Here is a 15,398-nt window from a genome sequence, read left to right on the forward strand (position 1 = left end):
ACTTGCATGCTTCTTATTCTTATTCTAATTTTCGCGCTCGAGCCTGAATTGGCGCCTGGTGAGTAAATCTTGTTGTTCAGTTTAGGGGATTTTCATGCTGGGCATCACTGGCATTGCATCTACCCGAAACAATAGTGTAGAATTCTAATTCAGAGATACTTCAAGAGGTAACTTGAACGCTCAGTCCCTTTATAAATGCGCAAACATCATGTCTCATCAACCTTAGCGGAATCCCCAAAGGGAGCGGATAACAAGCGACGCAGCTACAGAGATGCCTGCCACCACCTCTCTTCCGCCTCTCCCGCCATCCCCGCAGAACGCTCAATTCCTTCTATAAATACGATTCAATCCGTATGTTCGTTTCTCATCCAGTCATTCCATACGTTTGAGTCCAGATCACCGAATCCAAAACACCGTGCAAATGCAATCCTGAGCCTGGAAATCCGCAGAGAACAACATCGTGCAACCCAAATCCGGGTATACAAGTACCTTAGGCACGCCAGGACGCTATAGTACTCATGAATTTTGCTGGTCCGTCGAGGATCCTTCGGTTATCGTGGCGCGCGACTTTGGTTGGTTCGTCGAGGATCCTTCTCTTATATTGGCTCGCGATCTCGACCTTTCGCCACCTCGATCAAGGTTCTCTCTTTCGTTATCCGAATGGCCGTCTTTATCGCGTCGTTCAGCGGCTTGTGGATGAAGACCACCCTTCTCTTCTTGGCTGGCGCCCTTGTTTTTCTGGTTGTCACTCTTATTTTTCTGACTCCCGCTCTTGTCTCCCTGCCCTGTATCTGAGACACCATTCGGCCGGTTGTCATGCTTTGAACCACCACCGCCGTTGAGCACCAACCCACGAACTTTCTTTACCAGATCGTCGACCTTGAATGGCTTGGAGATGACGTCATCCATGCCGGCTGCACGCATGCTGTTAGTCTGCGCTTCCCGTACGTTCGCAGATACACCGAGGATGTGACTATATCCAGCCTTGCCCTCATCCTGTAATTGCCTGATCTCTTGTGTCGCCGCATTGCCATCTTTTATAGGCATTTCCTGGTCCATGAGTATGCAGTCGAAGTAATTGCGATCGTTGGGGCCGTTGTCCGCCAATTGTCCACGCTCGGCGACCGCGTCGATGGCTTCCTGTCCGTTGTTTGCAGTAAACACTTGGAATCCACGGGATTGGAGCTGTCGCCGCAGCACTTTTTGATTGATAAGGTTGTCTTCGACGAGGAGAAGGGTATGTGTGTCTTCGTTGCGTTTATCGCTCTGAGATCTCGTAACTTCTTTAGCATCGTCTTCCTGGCGTGACGTCTCACCTCTCCTTAGGTCGGGTAGTTTCCTTTCCATCTCTGGTTTTACGGTATCTATATTCTCGGTAGCCTTTTCCGTCTCTTTATAGCGTGCATCTTCGTTTGAATCCGGATGCGCCTCTGGATGATTCTCTACTGGTGGATGCTTGAGTGAAGGATCGACATCCTCAGTATCCACACCGCCATGACTTGCAAGCGTCTTCGCTTCTGGACGCTCGTTCTTCCGTTCCTTGATGCTTGAGAGATTCGAGTTCGCACGACTGATGGGTGGACGAGACGGCCGCGATCCAGACTCTGCTGGGCGAGAGGAAGTGTTTGAAGATTCCGAGTTGCTTCGAGATTGTATCAACGGTCGCCCCTCATCATTTCCGTCGACCGCGCGACGTACTTTGAAGAAGAAGCCGAATGTTGAGCCTTCTCCTTCCTTTGAACTCACGCCAATGTCTCCACCATGTAGTGTACACACTGGAGATAAATTAGCTAGACGATGTTTGAAGCAAACACATTAACTCACATTTGCGTGAGATGAATAGACCAAGGCCTGAACCACCGTATCTCTCCTGTGTCTTGGGCGTCGCTTGTCTGTGATGTGGTGAGCATTGTAAGCTACATGTGTTTGAGAGTGCACAAGGTACCTAAAGCGCTCGAACAATTTGGCCTGACCCTCTTTGCTGATGCCTATGCCAGTGTCTTTGACGGCTACCATCAAGTACATGGCGGCCCCGGAGCCCCATTCCGATGTCATTGTAGAATCAAGGTGGAAAGCCTCTTTCTCTTCACTGAAATAGATGACGTTTGGAGGGTAAGAGGTAGGACGCTTGACGGATGCACCCAGTGATACAGTGATGTTCCTGTCGCCATTCTTCTTGGAAGTAAACTTAATGGCGTTGGTTATCAAGTTGACCAGTACTAAAGACGTCAGTATATCTTTGGAAAAGAGCACGAATCATTCACCTTGCTTCATGCGGTTCAGATCGGCTACGACATGATCAATTTTCTGTTCTTCATATGAAACGTCCATGGCGTAGTGGAACTTGATATTCTTGGCTTTGAACTCCGAATGAAAGACTCGTAGTGCTTGAGAAAACTCCCATTTGGGTCTTGTTGCTATGATCTTTTAGTGAAACGGTCATGCGCTATGATTGTGGGGAAACTCACGTCGGGGTACTAAGGACAACATCATAGAGTCGAGCTTAGAAAAAGATAGGATGTCGTCTACAAGAGTGTTCTGGTGTGAGACACAAAGTAGTATAGTGTCGGCAGCGTCCAAGATATCGGCCACCTGGTCGTGGAGGTCTTCGTGTTGCGCCCCGATTTCTTTGGTAATCTCTCTCACTTCTTCAGCTAAATGCAGGACGGCAGAAAGAGGATTACGAATCTCATGGGAAACCATGTCAATAAACCTCTCCTGTTGCTCCTTGCGCTCTTTGGCATCATTCGCAGCTTTCTCTTGGGTTAATTGGGCATGTTTGATATCGGTGATGTCGATAACGGCGCTAATAAAACCAGCATCAGCCTCCTCACTTAGAGGCTTTAGCAAAAAAAGTCTCCACTGCTCTCCCTTGGACTTCATTTCCTCAGGCTCAGCGACATCGCATCTAAACTCTATCTGCAGCTCTGTGCGGCTTTCGAATGCCTTGCGATATGCAGCCATGACGTCTTCGTAGTCATCGGGATGGATGCTCTCCGGCCACGATCGAAACTCGTTGTTGCCCTTGTTCGTGGTCAGCTTGAAGAAGCCGTCATTCACAAAGATGGCTTCGGCGTCCTGGTCGAGAATGGCCAAACCATTGGGCAGTAGCTCGGCGAAGCGCTGGAACATGTTGGTCTGCATGGAATCTGCCTGCTTGGTTTTACTGTTGTGCTTGCCCTTCTGCTGAGACTCATTGTCTTTGACTTTCCTCCCTGGATTCTGGCGCGATAGTTCATCAATTCCCTCGATGGGCATGTAGTGGTCTACGGGCCGGTTCTCGAGCAGTTGGGCCAATACGCCCTGTCGTGTGCCACCCTCGTCTAAGATGGTACTGATGAGAAGCTGCGTGTCATGGTCTTCGGCGAAGTCCTTGAGGAAATACCTAGCGGCTAAAAGGGTCAGTTGGCTGGATGCGGGAAACATGGTCGTAGTCTGATGCTTACCCACCTTGACCGTTCGCCCTCTCAGCACCGTTCGTAGCGTGCCGAGCGCCTCATGGCCGTAGCTGTCGCGCGCGAGGGTGGCCTGGCCATCAAGACCACCCCGTGCCTTCTCCCAGGCGAGGTTGTGTATAACTACCAGGTCCTGGCCCCAAAAGATGGCGCTGCAGTGGGGCATGGGCAGCACGCACGTGTTGACGAGACATGTCAATGCAACGGGCCACGACTCGCGCGCGCCGATGGCTGTTTGAGTCCTGGGTGGTTGTCAGTACGGGCCCAGCAGGAGCGCATGCATCTTGGTCGTCTTCTCACCAGTCCTTGCGCCACAGGTTCTCCGCATTAAGATCAAACACTGGCAGACCCGTCGCAGACAACTTGTCAAGGTTCTCCATGGCGCAGATGCAGGCGAACGCGCTCGGCGTGTCTCAAAGCGAAAGCAGGTGGTAGGAAGAAGCGTGCTGAGAGAAGGAAGATCCGCGTGACGTCATACCACACCCCACGAGCGCGTGCCTGTCAAGAGGCGACCTGAGACCCGGGACGGCGAAATTCTCATGGGAATCCAGGGCTGGGGCGAGGAACAGGACATATGAGTACAAGAGTCTACGCGGTCTAGGCCGGCAGATCATACTTGTTTTCGATCTCTGCAGCGCTGGCTGCACACGCTGGGTGATTAGCTGGTTATCATCGCCGATTGGGTCGTCAGGCCTAGCTTGACTCGGATTTTAAGGCACGTCACTTGCCCCGTAATAGATTTTTGACAACCAGACGCCATTTTAGTGTTGTGAACTATGCCTTAAGACATCTGGACGCCACATCTGGCCTCGCTTGCGTCTTTGGGCAGCTGAACAAGGCACCATGCGCCCGACAAGGCACAACAGGAACGGTAAACAACACAACTCCATGCGGGGTAATCAAGTAGTGAACGAGTGTTGTAGATAAACTCAAAAGACAAAAGGCTCGCCATCACGACCCTGTAATGAACCCCATAGTACCTCAGAGTACCCCCGAGTACCTCCGTTGCAATGCCGCCAAGTAATAAAGACGTAGCAATACCCCTCACCCCATCTGCACTCAATCAGAATTGCGCGATGCTATCCCTTTCGCAGCCTGACAAGAACTGGTTCCAGTCCATCACTAGCCGCCGACCTGCCCAAATGCTCGTGCTGAACTTGTCATCTCCATTGGCGTGACCTGCGTCACTCGTACTGTTGTCAGCCTGGCCATCAAGACCATGCTTGTGTTCTTCACTCTGCGTCACTCCTGCATCATCGTCGTCCACAACCTCGTCCTCCACCTCAAGGATAACTTCCTCGACTTGTCGAAATAGCCGCTTTGCAGCTGCCGCCTCGCCTACATTCGCGCCGCCGCAACCAAACCCACAGATGCGCCGACCACAGGGACGCCAAAATCTGTACTCAGCGACCTGGGGTTCAGAAAGTGGGCAGACGCCGAGCAGACCCGAATCGACACTGCGATTAGACGTGTAGAAGAGCATGGTACCAGAGGGATCAATGGGTGACGTGGCCTCCGACTCCACGCCGTTGGCGATGGCAAAAGAAGGCGATGCCAGCTGACGGTGGGAAGCTGACAAGAAAGAAATAGATGAAGGAGGAGATGCTGGGTACGCGTGAAGATTGCGAGCGCTGGGATGGACTTCGCGTTCAAGCCTTAGATCCTGCATGGACTTTGGCGATAGGTCTTGGTAACCTTGCTTTCCAGCCAACTTCTTCAGCATAGTCGTATGCGGAGATACACATCGTAATGGACTGACCGGAGGACTCGCGAGACCTGTAACGACTTGCGATGATGCTGATGGAGTGTGGTATCCATTGCGCAGCTGCTGAGGACCCAAGAGAACATTGTCGATGAGACCCATCTGTAACGCATGCTGATCATGTCCATGAGGCTCGCAACGAAGGGAAGGCCAGCACGTGGCTGAGCCATCGATGCTCATTGGGCTCACTGTACGTACTGCAGGGCTCATAGTGCGAGATGTTGCAGCTCTATTTCCAGCTTCAGATGCAGGCGAAGGGTAAGCCTCATTTGCCGTCAGGGTAGGGGACAATGGCGTAGGAAATCCCGGATACTTTCTTCCGACATCCGTCAGAAGTGACAGTTGTGGTTTCATTGCCCTGGGCTGAGGCAAAGCGGCGCTCAGTGCACCCGTGTTGTAAATAGGACTGTTGTCACCATGTCGTGGTGCGCTCACAAAGCTGTTCGCCGAACCGTCGAGCGAGCCCACCCATGAAGGAAGTCGGTCATACTCGTCTGCTGGCATGTGCTGGAAAGAGCTCTTTGTGAAGAAGCTTGTGGGACTTGTGGGACTATTGGTATTGCTGGAGCTTGAAGATCCTTCGCCCGTGATACGACGTAGAGCCAAAGCTGTGAGTGGGTTCATCGGCTCCGCTCGGGCAAACCGAGCATCGTCGCAACACCACAGTCCACCGTACTGCTGCCACGGAAAGTTCCGTAGGAAGTAGTCTTCTGGATAGACATCGTATCCGAGGGTGCGTGCACGGAAAAAGACGTACACAAAGCGACACTCGGGGAATTGACGAAGTACCTAGAAGAGAAATGTTCAGTAGAGATCATCAAAACGGGCTATGCTATGATATGCAAGAATCAGGCTTGAGGATGGATGCTCATACATCCCAAGCGGGAAACAAAGGCGGTGATGCAGTGAGCCTGAGTTCAGTCAGCATGCGACAAACGCTCATCGACCAATGAACGTACATCAGAATCTCGTAAGCAGCGTATTTCTTGAGCTTTCCAGCTCCGCGACGATATGCGTACAGCACCTCGGGTCGAGCCGTCCTGATGTTTTTCCGACCAAGCAGCTTATGCATCGCAGGACTGGTGAGGTACATGGGATCGAAGACTACCAGGTTGCATGAGCCATCAAAGCGGCGCTCAAAACCAACGATACTGATAGAGTGACCTGGTTGCTGAAGGTAGATAGGCGGCAGAAGAGTCTTGGAGACATTGGATCCGTCGCTGGCAGCCGCTCGGGCAAAGTATCGCTCCATGGCGGCGAGGAGAAGCTCGTGGGCTGCAATGGCGCGATCTTTATTGTCGCTAAATTGCTCGACAGCGCAGTTGATTTCCGAGTTGAGGAAAAAGGCTTGGGCCTAGTACATATTAGTAGAGAACAATTGAAGGTGAGTAAGATGTCACCTCTGGTGTGCCGATGTACTTTCTGGTATCACGTATACCGCCAGTCTGAACACGGCCAATTGAGTTGATGCCTTTGTCCCAAGCATCTTCAATGTGATCTTGCATCTTCAGGATAGTCGGCAGCCGTCCCGGAAATTCTTCGTAGCCTTGAGCCTTGGCGCCTTGGATGTATGATAGCAGCATTTGTATGTTCCGATAACCGCAGAAGCCACCTTCGCTTGGAGTTTTACCAACGTGGAGTGTCGACGGATGACAGTAATATGCTTCCTTCACAGTCCGATCAAGAGCAGATAGTTGCGCGAGGATAGGAATGATGCCTGGCGTCTCGTTCTGCACCTGATCATGCTTGATGAGGCGGCCATCTCGGCCGATACGGTTGACGGCAGTGATCTTGGGGCCAGCATCTAGCTGGTCGTGCAGCCACCTAGGCATTCGATTCTCCCAAGCGTAGGGTCCCAACTCGGATTTCTGCGGAGATCAGCTAGGCTTTGCCAAAAAGATGATCAACCTACACCTAGACGAGCACTCTTGATCGGTGGCTTGACAGATTTATCGGGTTTCGTGAAAGGACTAAAGCCCAGAATACTCCTTCCAATGGTGCTCTTCTCGCTGTCATCTGTGTCGTGCCGATGCCGATGTGGGTGCTTCTTCGGTTTGCGGCCGTGAGCATCAGTCCTTTTCAAAGCATCTGAAAAGTCTGTGCTGAAACTTCGCTCGGATGTTGTGGTTCTTGCCTGACTCGCATGGGAACGACGAGATGAGGTCGAGTCTTGCATACTAGCGGATGAATGATGAGAATGATACTTTCCTGTAGTCTCGTCAAATGATAAAGTTTCTGCGTTGTGGTATTCGAGATGATCGTTGAAGTCGGAGAGAGGAACGACTTCGCCGCAGTTGGGGTCAGGGCACACTGTGGTGCTTTCCTCCTCTTCGGAATCGTCGGAGGAAGGCGTACCCTCAGTGTCGTGGCGGAGTGAGGAAGGCCTGGTGGGTAACGAAGGTGGTAACGGTTCTGGGTCGTCCTCTATCACGAAAGGAGAGTTCTCGGTATGCACTTGCTCGAAGTGTAGTTGCAGAATGTAATCATCTTTCTGAAGCACGGTGAAGTCACACATGGGACACTCCAGAAGCTCCATCTTGCTCGTCGTCGCTGTGCAGGTGATATTCTGAGTGTGAAGATGGTGCCCAGCACTTTCCTGTCCTACGGATGTATAGTGAGTGACAATTTGGGGTGACTCGTTCTTCACGCGTATGGAAACCGTCACCTCGTGCGTATGCGGCTGACTATGTTGTGGCAGTCGCTGTGGGCTTCCGTGGCTTAGCATAACGAACGCGGTTCAGACGCAGACGAAACAGCAACCCACGAGTTTGGTGAAATGCACACATACTGGAGGCTCGCTTATGAGGCAAAGATGTTGTTTGCAAGGAAACGATGGCGCTGGCGGTGAAGATTAAGCCGGGGTGGACGTGAAGAAGGTGCGACGCTCGTGGATAGCCGAAAGAGGAATCCAAACAAACACGCCAAGACGCGTGACACGGTATCAACCCCAAGCTTGAACTTGGGATGCGAGTTCAATGCAAGATATGTCCATGGTATATCGGTGTGAAGATGGTGGGTGTTGCTAACAAGTGGGTCGCAGCGAGGCGGTCAGCCGCGCATGACATTGGCGATTGGATTGGCATGACTGCTGGATCTTCACAACTCCTCAAGCGCGTAGTATATGAAGACTGGCAAATGTCAGAGGTGAGCAATGGTTGTTATAGGTGAAGTGCCGAGCTACGTATACGTGATGGGCATTCAAACGGTCATGTCGCCTACGTCATTAAGCCGCCAAGACTTCGAGGATAGCATCTGTGGCGGGTCTTGCGATGTCCACAGACCTTCTCCCCAATGCTGCTCCGGACGCCGTGCGCACGTCGGATCGCCTGGGTTAACGCAAATCGCACGCAATGGCGAAGAATATCGCTGCGATGCTATTCTTCAGCCAATTCGGCGGACCCGCCGTGGTTCCAAGAGCTGCGCACCGAAATGTTGCAGCGAGACGTCACACATCTTCCTGAGTTCATCGCCACTCCGCACGAATTCAAGCTATCGCAAACCATCACGGGCTTCTTACCTCGAGAATGGTGCTATGCCCCAGGTGTGCGTAGTCGCATGGTGCCGTTTGGCCATCACTTGATATGGTTCAATCCCGCGGTGCGGACTCCCGAGTTACTTCCAGATGGAACAGACGCGTCGCAGAGCCCGGGCGGGCCGTGGGTGCGGCGCATGTGGGCTGGCGGCTCGATACAAGTACGACCCGACGAGTATTACGATCATAACCGCGGTTTTAGAGTCGAATTTCCCATGTCTGGGACGGAGCACATAAAGCATGTCCGACTGCATGGGGAAGGCGACACTGCCAAGATCTTTGTCACGATCGAGCGGCGCTTTGCACGGGTGGACAGCGTAGGGAGAGCGTACAGTGCGAAGCATGGAAAATTAGGAAAGGATGGAGGCCGCAAACTGAAGACTTATCTCGAGCAGCAGTTGCGCGACGGCGATGATTGGGGCGATGCCATCGTGAAGGAGGAGCGTAACCTGGTCTTTTTCAAAGAGCGCACCGCTGCAGAATTGGAGGCAGTCAAAGCCGGCCAGATGGCCACCGTGAAGTATTTACAGCGTGCGTACTCTGGCAAACCTCTGGACTATCCACTGACTCTCTATAGCCCCTGGGAAGCCAGACTTCTCACATGCCCTCACCCCCGACCGCGCCCTCCTGTTTCGCTTCTCCGCTCTTACCTTCAACGCCCATCGCATACACCTCGATCCGGAGTACGCTCGCAACGTCGAAGGCCACCGCAACCTGCTAGTCCATGGTCCTCTCTCCCTGCTCCTCATGTTGAAGACCATGAAGCATCACCTGTACACACAGACCGAGGGAAAGCAAGATCTAGAGTCCATCGAGTATCGCAATCTAGCGCCGCTGTACTGCGACGAGGAGATGCGCATATGCGGCTTGGAGAAGAAGAAATTGCAAAATGGCAGTATATACGATGTATGGATTGAGGGGCCGACTGGAGGTGTCGCTGTCAAGGGCACTGTTTACACCACAGTAAAGAAGACCTCAGCAATCCAAGCACGCACCAACAAAGCACCTAGGGTATCGACCGATAAGCCGAAACCGCTGGGACCCGGTTCTAGGAGGCCAGACATCACAGCACTCCACGCGGGTACCAAGAAGACGCCAAAATCGCAAAGTAGCGGTCAAAATCACATCGCATCAGGGAGCGAACGGTCATCCCAAGACTCGCCGGTACCTTCAGAGCTTACTACAAGTTCAGAGTCCACTCCAAGCTCAGAGCCTACCAAGAACCCCGAGTCCCCGACGAGTTCTGAGCCTCCATCCCAGCCCCAAGGTGAGACTCCAAACAAACCTACTCCCAGTGAAACTACTTCTCAACCATCATCTAGAGAAGTAAACCCCACAAGCACACAAACAACAAGCCGAACGTACCGTCGCAAGCGTGCCACTAACACCACGGCCTACAACTTCATTTCCCTTCCTCCCAGCGAAGCACCGTCTGCTCGCGTCGTCGACTCGTACAAGCCAGTGAAACCGACGATATCGATACGTTCAAGGGAAATCATACGACGCGCTCGTCGGCGTGTCCCAAAGGACGTTCGTGTCGAGCCTATACCGCTGGTTCGCAGGTTCGATGCGACACCGTACACTCCAGACCCCGTTCGCACGGCTTCGAGACATAGCAGATATCTGAGGGAGGGCGTTAGGAAGATCGAGAAGCCTAGTGTTCGCCTTGTTGCGGAGCAGCTGTCTGAGCGTGCGGCGCTGAGGAAGAGGATCGGCTTTAGATATGTGCATCGGTGAGGTCCTCGTTCGGTGATGGCGGTATTGTACCCTTTGTATGTACGATCATCGTGTAAATAAATAAGTCCGACGACACACTTTCAAGCACTTATTGGCCTGTCTCGCGTGTGCACCATTTCGTCATAAGCCGGCTCTGAATTGACATGGAGTCTTCCCCTCGGTGGCCAGTCGAACAAATGATTTCCTATATGAACCTGGTTCTCATCACGCCGACAGAGGAAGAAGTTCGGTTATGTCTCTCATCTGTAGGAGAAAAAGGACGCGCACCAAGACAGACGGGAGATGTATTGCATTACGTGTGTTCAAGCGACCCTCCAGTGTCATTCTCGATAGACAAATGCATAGTCTAATTAGGTATGCGGGCTCCTCTCAAGGATAAGATGAGGATGACGCTGTGATCCATGCACCATGCGATAAGAGAAGAAAATCAAATGCTGGATGCCAATCCCATGGGTATAATGCTCCAACGGCGATATGCCCAAGTCCAGAAGGTAAGAAAGAGTATGTACAATGAATAGTATACAGGCGTGAACGTCGTAGCGCATGCGAAAATGATGGAAAGAACCATGATGCATGAGCATGTCGGCTCGTTGCAGGCGTGTGGAGAAGATAAAAGTGCATCCGACTCGCACGTAAAACATTTTCCATCAACGTCTTTAGGTCCTGGCGTCTGCAAGTGATCCTACGTGCGACGAAAAAGAGGACCGATTCGATGCTCGCGACGGCGTTTGAGATGGGTTACCGGTTGGTGAAAGCAGGGCGTCGACTCCTTTGTTGAAGGTGTTGAACAGACCAACGAGATCATCGTAGTCGTACAACATGGGTGGATCAACAAAGTTGTGGTTGTCGGCATAAACCTCAATGCTACCCGTGAACATTTTGTCAACTTCGGCTCGCCACGAGCAGTGATCGATGATGTCCCTCATGTTATTGTCGGCGCATAAATGGTCGTCTAACCACTCTAGGCGACCCTTTTCGGGAGCTTCATCGCCAAATCGGATGAACTGGATGCTGAAGTGCCGGTTGCCGCCTTTTCGTTGGTCCAGCCGCGCAATATCGAGGATGATTTTGTTGAAGATATCGGTATTTTCCTTTGACCAGACGCCGTCAGTCAAGACGAGAAGTGTTGTGGCTGGTTGTCCGACGTGATCCCATTCCTTCAGGATGTTTCTGAAAACCTTCGCCATGTCTGTAGTGGCATTACTGTTCGGTTTTTGTTCTGGCCACGCTGCCTTCAACGCTCTCTTGAGCCTTCTCCGACCAGAATCTCCTTTTAGGCACCTCTTATTATGGGTGTGACCATCAACCGTGAACTTGAGGTCGAAGCCATCCTTATCTAGGCCAGCGGCGTTCATGGCGAGCGTTTGCGCGACGAACGTCGCGATCGGCCAGTGCCTGTACATGGTCCACCCGTTGTCAACAACAATGACCTGCAACATGTTAGCTGGGTAAACAAAAGCCTTAGAGTTCGCTTACAAGCTCACGTGGGTCACTGAAGGTTTCAGCCAGGCTGGCATCGCGCATTCTAGTCTCAAAGCCAAATTTACCCTTCACTTTTGCAATGCTTTTCGCAATCCCCTTTGAGACCTGCGCATCCATACCCTTTCGTTTCAGACAGATATCGTAGGGTAAAATTAGGGCAGACTGCGGAAGTGGCAGCAGAGAGCCATCGTGAAATGTTGGAGACGTGGGGATGTACAGAGCTTGCTTGTCGGAAACGTGAGTGGTCGAATTGGGTGCCGCTGATTCATACTGTGACAACTGAGTATCTCCCGTTCGTGAAACGATTATTGAAGGGCGAGAGTTTCCGACTGCCTGAGTAAAACTGGAGGCGCCAACGTTCGACTCATCTACTTGTCTATCGTCAAAGGAGGGGCTTGTAGGACTCGTATCAAACATGACAGAAGATTTCTCCTGGTAAACCTGGCGATTCATAGAATCGCGCATGAAGGGCACATTCTTGATTTCGGCGTCGCCTACAATGCCGACATGGATGGGTGTGCGTGAAGGGGACTTTGTCGTGTACACCTCTTTTCCAGCCATGCCAGCCATGATGTCGGAATCATGCATCATGTATTCCCTATCTGCAGATGCAGAAAGCTGATTTAAAGCACCTTTGGGCTGTGTGAATCTGGCGGAGTACTTCGCGGAAGGCGATTCTGGTGTCAAAATCTGTAGAGTGGGTCTTCCCAAGTTGGAGCTGGCATGTGAACCGATATCGACTGGATTGCCAGGCGGGTACGACGTGAAAGCTTCTTCTTCGTAATGGCCAATACCATGGCCAGAAGTCTTATTTTGGCGCCTACAAGACGGTGGTGGCGTCGCAGGATGTTTGCTCGTCGTGTATGTATGGGTGCCATTTGGTATCTGGGGGTCTGTGTCTGCGTGACCTTGGTCGGTCCGAAGCTGGGGATTTCTGGGCTTGATCTTGCGAACAGTGATTTCCAGTTCCTTTGAGAAAGTTGATTCAGTCGGACTGTGTGTGACAGCACCGTTATGGTTGCCCTCCGCAAGCGGCGGCTCATCATCTAACTTGATGCCATAGCAGGCCTCGAGTTTCTTCTCAAGAATCTCTTTGCGATGCGCCGTCTGACCAAGAGGTTTGTTTTTGATCAAACTTTTCTTGTTTATCTGCATGGAAGCCCGCTCCCGAGGATTGACCTGTAAAAGTGGCTGTTGCAGGAGGTTGGCCCTTGGTTCAGACGAAATCTGGAGTTGAGCTTCGTTCTCTATACTAGAGAGGGCCTTCATGACTGCAGGGTCCGTGTCTTTTGAGACCTTTTCGAGGCCTTTGATCTTGAATTCGGCATAACCACTCAATTCTCGCAGCTTCTTGCAGAGCTCGCCCAAATTGCATCGTGCTGCTGCGTCTCCTCGTAGCAACTTACTTTCTGTCAAGTCCAACACCAGTTCTGTGGTGGTATCGGAGGCGCGAAGATGCCCACGGAGATAATTGTGCCACTTTCCTATCTCCGGTAAAACATCATAACCATCGTGAAATCGATCTAGTGCAAGACCGTTCATGTTGTTTGCTGATGATAGTCGTCGGAGACGTTCGTATTGGCGGATGCCTTGGAATCCTAGCACTGTCCAGGTCGCAGCTAATGATAAGACACATCCAAAAGACCAGGCGTCGATGGATTGTGAAACCCCGGACAATGTGCCATCCGGTTGCTCCATGCGGGTCACTTCAGGTGCGCCTACAAGGAGTGAGCGTTACATTCCATACCCCTGCCACTACTTGGACTTACCATAAGTGTTTGTATAGCCTCGTATCAATTCCGTTTGTTCTGAGCCGTCGTGGCCCTCAACTACAGGCGCAAAGCTTGAAAAGCCGAAGTCAGCCAGCTTCAAATGTCCGCGGACGCTAAGGATGTTGTCTGGCTTGATATCTGCGTGCCAACTTGTGTACGTCAGCGGTGAAAATTCCTGACAATCATGTATACATACCCGTGGAACTTCCAAGTTTGTCCCTTGCCCCGTGGAAATTCCAGATTATGAAGATGGCGGATGGCGCTGGCGACTTCGAAGAGCGAATTCCAGCTTTGAAGAATCTCCTGGGCCTGCACGGGCGGAACGTTGGTTTCGTCTGCCCATGCTTGGTACAAATCGTTCTCGCCGTACTCCAGCAACAGGTTGTATGTCTTGCCCAGTTCCTTGCCCTCACCATGATCATGGGTGTAAGCGCCCAGACACCGTAGTATAGGAGCTTGTACGTTCGACTGTAAGCCGGAAAATGCTTCCTTCTCCATTTCGAAATCTTGCTTTTTATTACCGCAGTAAGACTTCAACACCATCTGGTAGCACTGAGAATTGTCAGTATGTTCCATGGGTACATACATGCGTAGCTTACCTCTCCATATATGTTGTCAATGTAGAGTGAGTCTTTTAAGGCAAATGCGAGCGCGCTATCGGATACAAGGTCTCTCTGTATGGCCACCCAGTATATTGACGCAGTGCCTCCTTTGTCCGGAAGCCTGATCTTCAGACAGAAGGGAGGAATGACCTTAGTGCCTTGCAGATTCGTGTCCATGTCCAAAGTCAAAGTTAAGGGACAGTATTCCCATTTCTCCTTGTGGAAATCTTCGATGATGGCATCTACTTCTTCTGGTCGTGCGACGCCAGATAGCTGTTCGTGAAGTCTCTGATAGTTCTCATTTCGGTCGATGTAGTGATCGTACATATTCGCCTCGTAGAAACAGTCGATGAAGTGCTCGCGTCCTTGTCTGACAAGCAGGCTGAAGACGCGCAGACAGGACTGTCCAGCACCATCTATCTTTGTAGACCTGACTGGAAGGCTCCGACGAGGCAGTAGTGGCATGTCGTGGACAAAGCGCTGTAAATTCGTGTATTTAGGGCTTTCGGAGGCTTGCTTCTTCCACCATGCTTCGAGGGCGTGAACGTGTACAACCTTGCGCTGGCAGCGGCAAGACTTATCCGAACCGCACTCGTTGTGACACGCGACTTCGCGTGTCCATTGTGACTCTAACAAACCTCTGAACTCATCTATGATGGGTAGAGAGGCATGCTGTTGCTGGTATGCGCCTGACATCGTGACGTGGTTCCAACCAAGCATCAGGCTGTGAAGGCCCTATGGATGAGTATACATGACACGACACCGAAACGGCGCTAGGTGTTATCGCTTTTGTACCCAACGATCTTGGGAGTGGAGCTCAGGTGGATTGCGCAAGGCATGCGCGCAGTGGAGGCTAGAAGGAATAAGACGTGACAAGATGAGACGAGACGGGAAGCAGTAAGTGAGGATGGCAGAGCCTCAGTCGCGCGAGCGGGGCTCATATTAACCACAATCGAGTATTCTCAGCCTCGTGCAGCCGAGGGCAGGGCCAGGTTGAGGTTGCGCCAATGGAGGCATGAAGGACGATTGTGGCTGCAGCGAGGCAACAAGGCTGAT

At 51.8% G+C, this 15,398-nt stretch overlaps 4 protein-coding genes across 4 annotated transcripts; 1 reads left to right on the forward strand and 3 right to left on the reverse strand.

The window, feature by feature from the left end:
• Positions 1–42: 42 nt before the first annotated feature.
• BKA58DRAFT_208403 (two component histidine kinase 1) lies at positions 43–4,184 on the reverse strand. Its single transcript, XM_046165999.1, has 7 exons — positions 3,756–4,184; positions 3,447–3,697; positions 2,469–3,392; positions 2,265–2,417; positions 1,946–2,219; positions 1,825–1,892; positions 43–1,775 (listed from the first exon to the last, which is right to left on the reverse strand). The coding sequence occupies exons 1-7, from the start codon at positions 3,833–3,835 to the stop codon at positions 517–519; spliced, it is 3,009 nt and encodes a 1,002-aa protein (XP_046023297.1). The 5' UTR covers positions 3,836–4,184; the 3' UTR covers positions 43–516.
• Positions 4,185–4,518: 334 nt separating this feature from the next.
• BKA58DRAFT_364206 (peptidase family C78-domain-containing protein) lies at positions 4,519–8,217 on the reverse strand (the record flags this gene model as incomplete). The annotated part of the gene is made up of 6 exons (XM_046168842.1): positions 8,006–8,217; positions 7,130–7,925; positions 6,618–7,085; positions 6,177–6,571; positions 6,092–6,128; positions 4,519–6,006 (listed from the first exon to the last, which is right to left on the reverse strand). The coding sequence occupies exons 2-6, from the start codon at positions 7,751–7,753 to the stop codon at positions 4,519–4,521; spliced, it is 3,012 nt and encodes a 1,003-aa protein (XP_046023298.1). The 5' UTR covers positions 7,754–7,925; positions 8,006–8,217.
• A 109-nt stretch (positions 8,218–8,326) lies between these two features.
• On the forward strand, positions 8,327–10,609 carry BKA58DRAFT_208446 (uncharacterized protein). Its single transcript, XM_046166000.1, has 2 exons — positions 8,327–9,280; positions 9,327–10,609. Exons 1-2 carry the CDS (start codon positions 8,509–8,511, stop codon positions 10,484–10,486), a joined length of 1,932 nt encoding a protein of 643 aa, XP_046023299.1. The 5' UTR covers positions 8,327–8,508; the 3' UTR covers positions 10,487–10,609.
• Positions 10,610–11,142: 533 nt separating this feature from the next.
• BKA58DRAFT_441646 (uncharacterized protein) lies at positions 11,143–15,038 on the reverse strand (the record flags this gene model as incomplete). The annotated part of the gene is made up of 5 exons (XM_046173832.1): positions 11,143–11,916; positions 11,963–13,686; positions 13,738–13,889; positions 13,937–14,292; positions 14,340–15,038. The coding sequence occupies 5 exons, from the start codon at positions 15,036–15,038 to the stop codon at positions 11,143–11,145; spliced, it is 3,705 nt and encodes a 1,234-aa protein (XP_046023300.1).
• Positions 15,039–15,398: the final 360 nt, after the last annotated feature.

Source organism: Alternaria rosae (assembly GCF_020736505.1).
Source record: "Alternaria rosae strain MPI-PUGE-AT-0040 chromosome Unknown BKA58scaffold_7, whole genome shotgun sequence".
Classification (NCBI taxonomy): domain Eukaryota; kingdom Fungi; phylum Ascomycota; class Dothideomycetes; order Pleosporales; family Pleosporaceae; genus Alternaria; species Alternaria rosae.

Coding starts and splice junctions, on each gene's coding strand:
- BKA58DRAFT_208403 (XM_046165999.1), bottom strand. CDS start 3,835: ATGGAGAACCTTGACAAGTTGTCTGCGACGGGTCTGCCAGTGTTTGAT. Junction 2,418..2,468: donor GTTGTCCTTAGTACCCCGAC/GTGAGTTTCCCC, acceptor AAAAGATCATAG/CAACAAGACCCAAATGGGAG. Junction 1,776..1,824: donor TCTATTCATCTCACGCAAAT/GTGAGTTAATGT, acceptor ATTTATCTCCAG/TGTGTACACTACATGGTGGA.
- BKA58DRAFT_208446 (XM_046166000.1), top strand. CDS start 8,509: ATGCTGCTCCGGACGCCGTGCGCACGTCGGATCGCCTGGGTTAACGCA. Junction 9,281..9,326: donor CACCGTGAAGTATTTACAGC/GTGCGTACTCTG, acceptor GACTCTCTATAG/CCCCTGGGAAGCCAGACTTC.